At 41.8% G+C, this 12,090-nt stretch overlaps 1 protein-coding gene across 1 annotated transcript in view; it reads left to right on the forward strand.

Moving 5' to 3' along the window:
• glra3 (glycine receptor, alpha 3) overlaps window positions 1-3,779 on the forward strand; it is a gene marked incomplete at both ends in the record, with an annotated part of 139,370 nt that extends 135,591 nt beyond the window's left edge. Inside the window, one exon of the mRNA XM_080722885.1 lies at window positions 3,408-3,779. Coding sequence (XP_080579011.1) covers window positions 3,408-3,779 — 372 coding nt within the window. The remainder of the gene's footprint in view (window positions 1-3,407) is intronic.
• Window positions 3,780-12,090: the final 8,311 nt, after the last annotated feature.

The raw sequence follows: 12,090 nt of genomic DNA on the forward strand, positions 1-12,090 counted from the left end.
CTGAGAGACACACAGAGACACACGCTGTCCCTGAGAGAAACACCACCACAAGCACTGAGGACAGCGACACACCAGTTACCACCAGAGCTGGTCGCACGGTTGTGAAGCCACAACGTTACAGGGACTTTGTGTCCTAAAGCACTGTATGGCCTTTGGGGGGGTATATAAAAAAGAAAAAAAAAGAAAAAAAAAGGGGGAAACGGAGTTTATTGAAAAGTTATCTTTGCATTGAAATATGTATGTCATGTGCTAAAGAAAATCGTTTGAAATGTTTAAGAGTGATTTGTAAGAGACATACTGTATTGCACTCAATTTCATAGCTTTGCACTAATCTCATAGCTTAGGAAGATACACATTTTGAAATGTCCATTTTGCAATATTGTGTTGACAATAGTGTTGTTGAAAAAAAAAGAATCAAAAGAGAAAAGATGTTACAATAGGTGTCCTATTGTTGTCTAGGTAGGAACGTTCCTTTTACAGGTGGCGCACAGGCGGCACCTGTTGTTGGTTACACCTGGCGGGAATAGGCACTGTACTGTTTTACGTGAGCTGCAGCTGTAATAAACTATTGCCGGCTGGGCTGAAGATATATAAATTCTGTGTTGCTTATTAAGAAATATAACAGAATTTAACAGTAGCGGTATTGCTTTTTTCTGCCGTTTTTCGCCCGGAGTCGGCGCGGACCACGGCCGCGGACCACCGGAGCGGCGCCGCAAACCACCGCGACCGATACGAATCCGTAGAGGGGTAGAACGTAATTTTCTGACCAGGATTTGGGGAGTAAGAGGTTAAGAATCCTTCACCATCGTAAAGACTTGCTGCTGAGGGAGGCTACTTCCTGAAGAGATGGCAGACACGCTGTGATTGGCCGGTAGTGTATCATGTGTGTATGATCCGCGATGTGATTGGCCAACGTATACACAATGTATACAGATGATGCAGATGACGTAATTTTGCCGCGAAATCTGGACCCCGGCCAGGATCATAGAAAACATATTTACAGAAGGCTTTAGAAGCTGAAAATAATGGAGTGGGTGTTCTAAAACTTTAGCGACTTAACAGTTATGACAACTTTAAGATTTGTTTTATAAAAAAAGTTACATAGTATAACTTTAAATCTCGATTATGCTATGTGTACGTTTCGATTTGATTTCTTCTCATCCTTGCTCTCCCTGTCCCCCTGCCCTCTTTATATTAGGCAGTTTAAGCAGCCTGTTTCTACAACCGCGACACGAGGCGGGACTACAGCTGCGATTACGTAATCGCTGTAGCATTCAAAATCGTTAAGCAAACTGCCGCCTGCAACGGGTTCCCACCCCTTTTACTGAACTCTTTGGTTCCCATGGCGACACGTACACGCAGCAGACATTCCAGCCACTACGTGGGGAGGGAGCTTCTGGCGTTGTAGAGACGGCTGCGACGGCGGCAGGTTGATCTATCGAGCGCTGATCATTTCTGGTTGCCGTTGTCATCTGCCGTAGCCGTACAAAGCTTAGGACAACTTTGTTTGTTTTTTTACAACAAGGGTTCATATTTTAGATAGTCATTAGAGAAAAGAAAAGATGAGTGTTAAAATTTTTACATTTACTTTCTATCGTTTTAGTGATTTTAACTATTTTGATTTGCATGCATGTTGCAGGTGGGAGCCATGCATGCAAGTGGCTAAATATGCCTTTTTAGACACAATAAGCCCATTCCCAAGATGCAACACAACCTTTCATGGGCAGATGTGACTTATGGGGGCTGGTGTAAATAGTACTGAAATCAAAATACTAAAATTGCTAAACCAATAGAAAGCAGTAATTGAAAACATTTTAACACACATCTTTTCTTTTCTCTAATTACAATCTAAAATATGAACCCTTGTTGTAAAAAAAACAAAGTTGTCCTTTAAAGTCGCTATTGTCTCTTCATGAAAACACCAAAAACCTTGGGAGTTTCCACACAAATAGATTTCAATCACTTGAACTTCTTTACCTATGTAAACCTGTGATGTGAGAATAAAGTTGATTCTCATTCTCTTTTTGTTTGATACATCCTTTCCTTCATTTTCCCCATATATATATATATATATATATATATATATATATTATATATATATATATATATATATATATATATATATATATATATATATATGTGTGTGCTATATATGTTCGGTACAGTTACAATATTTTTGCCTAGAAATAAGTGTTAAATGGCTGTAATAATGACTATAAAATCTCCTTGAAAATGAATATTCATTTGTTCTATTCCTTTTTAACTGAGAATAGAACAATATCATTTGCACTACATTTTACTTCAATGACGCAACCACCCATCCCCGGACCCCTTATAAAAGCGATGTATCCAAAACTTAAGTGAGACAATAAATGTCCTCTTCCTTGTTTCCCCGGGGAGCACTGGTTGGCAGGTATCAATACACTTTTAGACCGACATGTTATACTCAGAACCAGGTTTGTAATGTATCTGGTCCATACCTACCTCAGCAGTGGTGTCTCTCTTCTCCTCACCTTTAAGGAGAATGAATATTTTCCGGAAGTGCTTTATTTGTCAATGGGTGGAAAACGTCGCCCAAAAACATGAAAATAGTTTATCTTTTGGTCGCTGTTAAAAGGTAGGGTTATGCTTACATTCATGCTGTGAGTGACAACGTAAGAGAGTCCATAGTCAACCTTATGCTAATTGATACAGAACAGGATTGGCCACTAGACCTTCACATTAAGTAGCCTACAGTCAGCAGTGGGGTGGGGGGATAACTGCCTCAGTGGCTGTTTGAGAAAGCTTCTGGCGTTGTGGTAGTATAGAGATAGTATGAATTATAAAATACCCTGCTCTATATTGACCACACACAAGTGTGTGCGGGGAGGAATCTAATTGGCATAGCAAATTTGGGAGAGAAATGGGTAAAAAAGTAGGGCTGTCACAATTATTACATAATCGTCTAATCGTGATTTTTTGAAATAATCGTGATTCTTTTTCATAATCGTCATAATCGTTTCCATATTGAAAAATGTTCATATATTTATAAAAAAAGTCAAAAATAGTGGAAATAGCAGATCTACGTCGCGATGCGATGCGTTGTGAGCTTGTAGATCGGCTATTTCCACTATCAATGTTCTTTTTTAAGTATAAAGTTGTCAAATATGTCAGTAATTTCTTTTATTATGTGTCATATCTACCATGTTCAACTTCAAAGCCTAAAAGCCAAACAGAAATGTAATTGTCAACGACAAAAACACAATTAAATCGTTAATCGCAATTATTTGAGTGACAAATAATCGGCATGTAAAATGTCATAATCGTGACAGCCCTATAAAAAAGCAAAACAAAAAACAAAAAAAAGCTGTGACGCTAGTGACATCTCCTCCTCCTAACCTCCTCGTTCCCTCTGGCTCCCCCTGCAGGAAGAGGAAGTGTGCGAGAGTCGCCTGAGCTTCACCGCCTCTGCCTCCACCAACAACAAGGACTCCTCCTCCGTCTGCAAGGCCAGCGTCAACAACACCATCGCCGTGGCGACCACGCCGGGTGGCGGAGCGGTGAGCGCCATGCAAAATCCTACTGGAGGAGGAGGAGGATCGGCGGGAGGGGGCCCCGGGGCCCCGGCAAACACGCCGGGCGGTAAAACGCACGAGGAAATGAGGAAGTTGTTCATCGACCGCGCCAAGAAGATTGACACAGTGTCCCGGGCCGGGTTCCCCCTGGCCTTCCTGTTCTTCAACATATTTTACTGGGTTCTGTACAAGATACTCAGGCATGAGGACGTACACAAACGATAGACGCATAGCTGCTGCAGAGAGAGAGACGTTGATCGTCCGTACAGGTTTCTCCACTTGAACCACAGCATTCTTTGGGGAACATTAGCCAAGGATTGCTGATCTACAAGCTCAAAGCACGTTCTACTGCAACGTGTTGTGAGCTTGTAGATCATCAATTTTGGGTGAAGATATTTGGTTTAAAAAGGTACAGCGCCAACTGAGGTCCTGTTTACCAAGACTACAGGGTTTAAACGGTTATGCCTACACCGGCAGCGTCCACGCAACGGTGGCTTGTGACGCTGCACAGTTCACGTTACACAACCTTCCGTCTTGTGAATGAGATGTCTAACGTTGTTGTGTTGTTGTTGTTGTTGTTGTTGTTTTTTGCACGCTTATATGTGATCGGCGTCATGGTACGATCACACGTTTACAAGGCCTTGCTGTGACAAATGTGTTTCTCCAAATGGTGTCTTGTCAGAAGGAAATATAGAGGAAAACACACTCGAGAGATAACATGGGAAATGACAACTACCACGCACGAGACAGGATTCCAAAAATGGACTCCTTCCAGAAACATTTAGTCCAAGTTGGGCGTGCGCTGACTGAAGACGATAAATCGTATAATGCAGGTGTTACAACTCCTGCGCCTGCTCTCTCCTCACCCTGTGTCCTGCATTCTCATTGGCTGTGGCCCGTCGCCGCCCTCTACTGATCACAACACACTTCATCATAGGACATGATTTGGACTCACTGACAGGTGCAGATAATTAGCCTGGCTAGATATCTCTCGGGCGTCTGCGAAACATTGGTGAGTGTCTAGGTCATGCTCAGATGGCATCTTTGTAGCTATATATTTATTTTTTTATTTATAGAAATTGTTGCCAAGTATCAGAACATTGGTAATTGTTGGTTTACGGATTTATGAATTGTTACAACCTGTCCAGCAAACTGTTACTGTTGACTGTGATCAGTGTGATGAGTGTGGGGAGTGATGCTTGCGTGGATGAAAGAAGGTTCCGGGACCAAAATGGGATTGATTAAAGCCAATACATACTATGCTCCTCCCTCTGCCAGTTGGAAAATCTTCCGGACAGGCTTTCCAAACTATAGTTCGGAGACTCAGGATATCTGAAGGGGTTCCGATAACAAAGTTCTGAGACTGGCTGCCCGTCAGAAGGAAATGACTTGATTCTTAAGAAAGGTTGGGACATCTGAAGGAGCATGCCCTGGGCTTTAAAGTTCCAAGCAAACAAACTGCTGTGAATGGTGTCTGTTTTGTTGAATTGAGTGACTTTGGGCTAGGTGTACACAACATTTAAGCCATGCTCACCTCTTCATCGGGCCGAAGACCATGTTGTATGGCTGAAATGTTGTGTACCTGAAAAATATTAATAATTGGAGCTACAGCTGTGTGCAGACATTCTTACTTTCTTCATTTTGTCTGGCACCAACGACCATTGGCTGTGCACAACATAGTAGCCGGGGACCCAAAAGCTCAAGGAATAGGGTAATAGGACCTGTGATTTTCTGCCGTACTTTTTATTTCTGTTTTATCTATTAGTTTGGTCATTAAGGTCCACTGTCCCATTGACTCCACTACACTGTGACTACACAGGAAAAGAAAAATATATAAAAAAAGAAAAAGATTGCTTTAAGTAGCATGTGAGGGGTCAAACTGGGGGTTCTTCATGATTCTGAATCCATTGCAAGCATTGTTTTTGCATGAAAAACATTCCTTGGGCTACATTTTGACCCCAGAAAATGGTGAAAAGTCATCAAAAAAAAAAGTTAAAAAAGGTGGTGAAATTTTGCCCAAGGAATGTTTTTCATGCAAAACGAATGCTTGCTATGGATTTTTTTTTTTTTTTACTTTTTTTTGATGACTCATCACTTTTCACCATTTTCTGGGGTCGAAATGTAGCCCAAGGAATGTTTTTCATGCAAAACAAATGCTTGCAATGGATTCAGAATCATGAAGAACCCCCAGTTTGACCCCTCACATGCTACTAAAGCAGATCTTTTTCTTTTTTTATATATTTTTCTTTTCCTGTGTAGTCACAGTGTAGTGGAGTCAATGGGACACTGAATATACAAATGGCCATAACTTTTTTTTTCGCGATGTTTCCGGCAGAGCAGGCCTCTCATTCTGTGGACCTTATTGACCAAACTAATAGATAAAACTGAAATAAAAATGACGGCAGAAAATCACAGGTCATCTCACATCCTGTAGGGGTGGGTCCCTGACTTTAGCTCTTTGAACATAAAGCTGGGTGCTGTCATCCTTTTCACAACCACTGATCGCATGTACAGACTGTAATCTAACACCAGCAACAATCCTTATGCATATACTCAATCCAAACCCACATGAAGCAACATATCTTAGTACACCATAAATGTTTTGGTGGCACAGGCCAACCTAGATCTTTATTTGTAGGGCATTCCAACTTAAGGAATCTTTTGGTTGATTTCATTTGTTCTGATTCATGGTTCTATTTGGAATTATTGTGATGTGCTTTAATAGGACACAATAGCGCTGTAAGTTATGGAAGCTCAGTTCCACCACTGAAGAAAAATAAAAAGGACATTATGACAAGATTGTCATCTTTTTCTGGATCAGGACCCATCTCAAAAGCATTCACGTCCCACACATCGGACCACCTACAGCCACCGAATTGCTGCAGTGTTAAGTATAATATAATAATGGAATTGTCATAGCAATCAATCAATCAATCAATCAATCAAACAATCAATCGTGTTCCGGGTTAGGATTTATATACTTAGGGTTAGGATTAAGTTCAATTCACAGTTTGTCTTGGCTGGCTCAGCAACAGTTCAACTGTTCAACAGTTACATCAACTGCTCCTGTACCCCACCATACCCCGTACCCTACACATACCCCCACGACAATGTACCCCACTATGTACCTACAGATACCCCCCACCACAATGTACCCCACTATGTACCCTACAGATATCCCCACCACAATGTACCCCACTATGTACCCTACAGATACCCCCCACCACAATGTACCCCACTATGTACCCTACAGATACCCCCCACCACAATGTACCCCACCATGTACCCTACAGATACCCCCCACCACAATGTACCCCACCATGCACCCCACAGATACCCCCCACCACAATGTACCCCACCATGCACCCTACAGATACCCCCCACCACAATGTACCCCACCATGTACCCTACGGATACCCCCTCACATAATCAGAAACATCAGAATATAATCACTGTCGGATACCTTTCAGAAAATGTACTAAAAATAGTTCCAATGGGTCCAGTGCAGTTTTGACATTTTTTGAAAACGTTAATCTACGGAGACATTCCCGGTTTAAAGTTGTTCAAAAGGTAGAATTATCATACCGTATTAAAAGTGTAACATGTGGCACACTTAAAAAAAAGTGACTCATATCTAGGAGGAAATTGGCAAACATGAATAAATAATACAAATGTGGGAAGGGGACCTGAATCAATTGCCTTGAGGTGTGGGACACTACAAAACAGTTTAATATTCTGCTCTACATTTAAATGTATGTATGTATGACGAGATATGAAACACATTGTGGAAATTATGATTTAGTCATTAAATGTTTTGCATGCAGGATTTATTATGCATGTTCATTATTTTGTTTAAAATGACCATTATTTTGATGGAGTTTTGATGGTGAAGATTTGTTTATTCACATTTTATTTGACAATGTGTACACATTTCCATTCATGTTTGACTTTAAAAGAGAGATAATACATGGCTGAAGTCCAGTTGAAATGAATACATGTTTTCTTTGTTTGATTTCATTAGAGAGCTAATACATCATTCAAGTTCAGTTGAAATGGGTTAATGTATATTGCTTCTTAACTGAACCTTTGGGCACAATTCCAAGATCACGTGTTCTGGTCAAATAAATTGATTTAAAGCACAACTTCCCTGTAATGTAAATTAATTTTCATCTAAACTGTTAATTGATTTGAGCTTTACTATTTAAAAATGTAATATTTTTTTATACATGAAATTTGGTTTGATTATTATTTAAATTTTTGTCCTGATACTGAACCCTGAATTCAGTCAGTAATAGGTCAAAGCTACTTGAGCACAATCTGTTATTCACCGTACACTGAAAATAGCTGATTGATAAGTGTTGTGAGCTTCTTTATCTGCTACAGTATATGTACTGTGCAAGCATGTACAGGAGCTATTCAGGCTCTACTTGAATCCCCAATAAATCAAATTTGGGGCCACATGAAGAAAACAAATTTGACGTCCAATAATGCTTCATTGCGACCGTAGGTCGCATTTACTATCAAAAGCTCCACGGGCTGTCATATCTCCACAACCGTTGCCCCGATCCATGCCAAAATTTCCACACAAACTCCTTGCCTGCCAAACTACAACCTCCAAGGACTACCAAATGTGCAAAAATGACCAAATGACCACCCCCACGGGGCTGCTCACAGGGAATTCCCGGGGACCACCCACTCCTGGTGCTCCAGAACGGATGCAAAAGTGGTGGTGCCCCCAGTGGAGGACCCCCTCCACTGCAGCTCACATAAAATGCCCTAACTTGGCCTAGGAGCGTCCGGGAGAGCCGGGGCCGGTACCTATTCGTCCGCCAAGGCAACACGGAGACCCCACCCCTCATTTCTCACATGGCCCTCTTCTAGCGAGACCTACGGTCGCTTATCTCCCGATTAGGGAGTCTTACTGGTATTACACAGTGCCAGTCAACTTACTTCTTAGAAACATTTTCTCTGATCATATTTGAATTCAAATTGGTACACTCATGTATTGTCGTCTAGAGTTTTGGGCCAGCCCAACAAAAGCACATTTCTCTGAATGTGACAGTAACTGGCTGATGAAGTTACGCCACTGATCAGATTGGCCTGCCAACAAACAAGCTTGTAAAACAGTGGTGTCAGTTCCGAAAAAGCTAAGGTATGGCAACAGGCACGATACATTTATTTTAAGATACATTTTCGTTTTTCTCCCCCTTTCTACGGTTTCTTGGGCTTGAAGTGCAGCTAAACATGTTAGTAAATGTGCCACAATTAACAATAATGCATTGCACTTGTAAAGCTGACCTGCGGAACCTGGGAATATACCATTTTGTCAAGATGGGGAGAATAAAAGTGTGGAGAATATAATTATAATTAATTGTTTAAGTGGCCAATTTGTACAATTTTTCATTTGTAGTTATTTTACTGTAATTTACCAACATAATAACCAGCACAGATAGACAAAGAGACATTAATGGGTTTATATTTAAAAGTAACCTTTATTTTCCCCTGGACCCAGGGTATGGCAGCTGCATACCCCTGCCATACCCAATTGACGCCCCTGTTTCTCTTTTCAGTTGAGTCAGTCAAGCACTTGCAATTACACTATACAGTTTGCCTCAAAGACAAAATCTGAATGAGTTAAGCATAATCTAATTTGAATGCAGGCATGTGTTGGTTTGTCTGCCAGTTGACTTTTGCATCAACTTGTCTGGTAAACTTGTGGCATGTGTACATTGCAAGCACGCACTGAACAGCCTGAACAGGGACTGGAGCCCTGGACTGAAAAGCCTCATGCTCTACCATCTGAGCTATTAAGGCTCTGCTTGAGTTGCCATGCAACACAACTTTGAGCCATATAACATAAGCAAATTTGACCTCCAATAACATCATGGCATTGGACATGATGCCTCATATCGTACTGTGCCGGACAACTTATAAACATTGAATGATTGAGTACAATGGAAACAAGCTTTTTCGTGACGTAAAGCCCTGCATCATCATCCAAGGCCGTCACACCAAAGTTCCAGGTCTTAAGGGGTTAATAATAATAAAATTATAATATATTGGTTTTAAATAACGCATTTTAATGAACCCAAAGATGCTTTGAATCAAAAACAATGAACAACCAACCAACAAACAAACAAATAAAAACAACAAACAACTATATATGCCATAAGCCCAAGAGAATAGGTGTCTTTTCAAGGCAGCCTTAAAAGAGTCCAGCATTGGAGCTTGGCGACTCTCCATTGGGAGAGAGTTCCACAGGGTGGGGTCTTCCACGCTGAAGGCTCTGTCACCGAAGGTTCGCTTGTTTGTTGTCTGTAGACTTCAGGTTCAGTGACAGAGTCAGGGGCGTCACAAGGGGGGGGGGGAGTGGGACTGAGTATACTAGGGCCCAAGGTGGAGGGGCCCTAGTAACTTTAGCTATTGAAAAATAGCAGATATACAAGCTCACAGCGCGGCACCGATTGCCGCACTGCGAGCTTGTAGATCTGTTATTTTTGAAAAGTCGTGAAAATGTGTGCAAATCTTTGAATATGTATTTTTTAAGCGAACATTTGTAACTCAAATTTTGCTTCTGGGGGGGTCCCTGGAACTAAATATTTTGAGATGGGGGTCCGTGGACAAATACATATGATTTTGGTGGTCCTTGACATGAAAAAGTTTGAGCACAACTGACATGGAAACATAGGTTTCTTGCAGACATTTTCCCAATTTTTCAAAAATAGCAGATGTATATCTGCTATTTTTCAATAGTTAACATTCATGGGGGGCCCACAGTGAATCCTTGTACCCAGGGCCCAGAATTTAGTGTGACGCCCCTGGACAGAGTAGGTTTATGGAGGAGGCCTGAGAGGTACTGTGGAACCAGGGCGATTCAACATTGTAGGTGAGAAGGAGGAGTTTGTAATCAATGCAGATCTTAACAGGATTTTGCGCTTGATGGAGTCTAGACAAGGATGCCACTGACATGGCCCAACACCACACCACTCCACACCGCCCACTTGTGCCAGGTTTTCCACTACAAGGACCTGGGTAGAGTGGTGTGAAAGTGGTACTAAATGTGGTACTAAAAAGTATCCAATCCAGAGTAGGTCTGAGCTAGGCCAAACTGGGGCAAACACTTCATAATGTCTGATCACTCACTAACTTTTCATTTAGACCACCATGATATAGTTGTAATACACGATAACCGATTTTAATGTGTTATAATCACTATCATAATCTATTATAGTGTATTATAATTATCATCACAGTAATATATTAATACTTTATAGTGTATTATAATCACAGTTATAATACAAATTTATATTGTATTATAATCACAGTTAAAAGGGTCTAAAACTTCTTATCTTCTTCTTTTTTTTTTATCCCACGATTTTGCACCCCATTTTTTCACCCAGTGCCAATTGCCTATGTATTCCTGGGCTCTGCTCTCCCTCTTCCACACCTGGGGAGACAACGGACTGACCTCATGCTTCCTTCAATGCATGAGTAGTCCAAGTTGTTTCTTTTCACCTGACAGGGGGGATTTTCCCTGGGATGGACGACGTTATTCCAACCAGTTCCTTTCCCCTCCATCAAGCGCCCCGGCTGGCCAGGGGGAGGCATTATTGAGACCAGGATTACTGCATGTTTTTGTGAGGGTATCAACCCTAGGAGACACAGGGAGAACATGCAAACTCCACACAGAAAGGCCCTATTGCCGACCCCACCTAGGGTGTGGGCGCTGATGACGCGGAGGGAGAAACACACCCCCAGCACCCACAGCGTCCCCCGGCGGGAATCGAACCCAGGATCTTCTAGCTGTGAGGCGAAGCGCTAACCACTGCGCTACCGTGCCCCCTAAAAAAACTTCTTATCTTCAAAACCTTTTTTTTCTTTTTTTTTTACCAATAGTCTTTATAAAGTCTTTAACTCATGAGTGTAAAATGAAACCCAAGTTTTGGTTTTGAGTGGCTTAATGTCATCAAATGGTGGTCTAATATTACTTATAAAAACGACCGATACATCAGAGAGATACTGACCGACAGGGGAGGCCTTAGCTATGTTTCACCAGTTTCAATTGAAACGGGCCTCAGCCACCAGGGGGCCTCCAAGAGCTAGCCAGCAAGCCTTGATCAACTTGCAACACACTTATAACACTTTTTAATAATCATATATCCTTGTTAATATAACGCCATTTAGGTCAATGCTATAACATTATGTAGTGATATAATAATAATATATAAATAGCAGACAGTCATTGGCTATAGGTCAACTTCTGTGTGCGATTGTTGCATGGCTACTGTGGCCTCGGTGTGCTGGCGGCGGTGCGGGGGGGCCTCATCAATAGCTCTTGAAACGGGCCTCCAGATTACTAAGGCCGCCCCTGCTGACCGATATCCGATACCGACATCGGGGTCCAAAAACAGCCGATATATCGGTTTGACCGATATCGGTCGGGCTCTAGTGTAGTGTGGTGCTAAAGCTGAAGTGGAAAAGGGGCTTATAGGGACCTACCACAGGTCACAGACAAAGTCAGAGAGAGAAGCATGAG

Source organism: Nannobrachium achirus (assembly GCF_963921795.1).
Source record: "Nannobrachium achirus genome assembly, chromosome: 3".
Lineage (NCBI taxonomy): Eukaryota > Metazoa > Chordata > Actinopteri > Myctophiformes > Myctophidae > Nannobrachium > Nannobrachium achirus.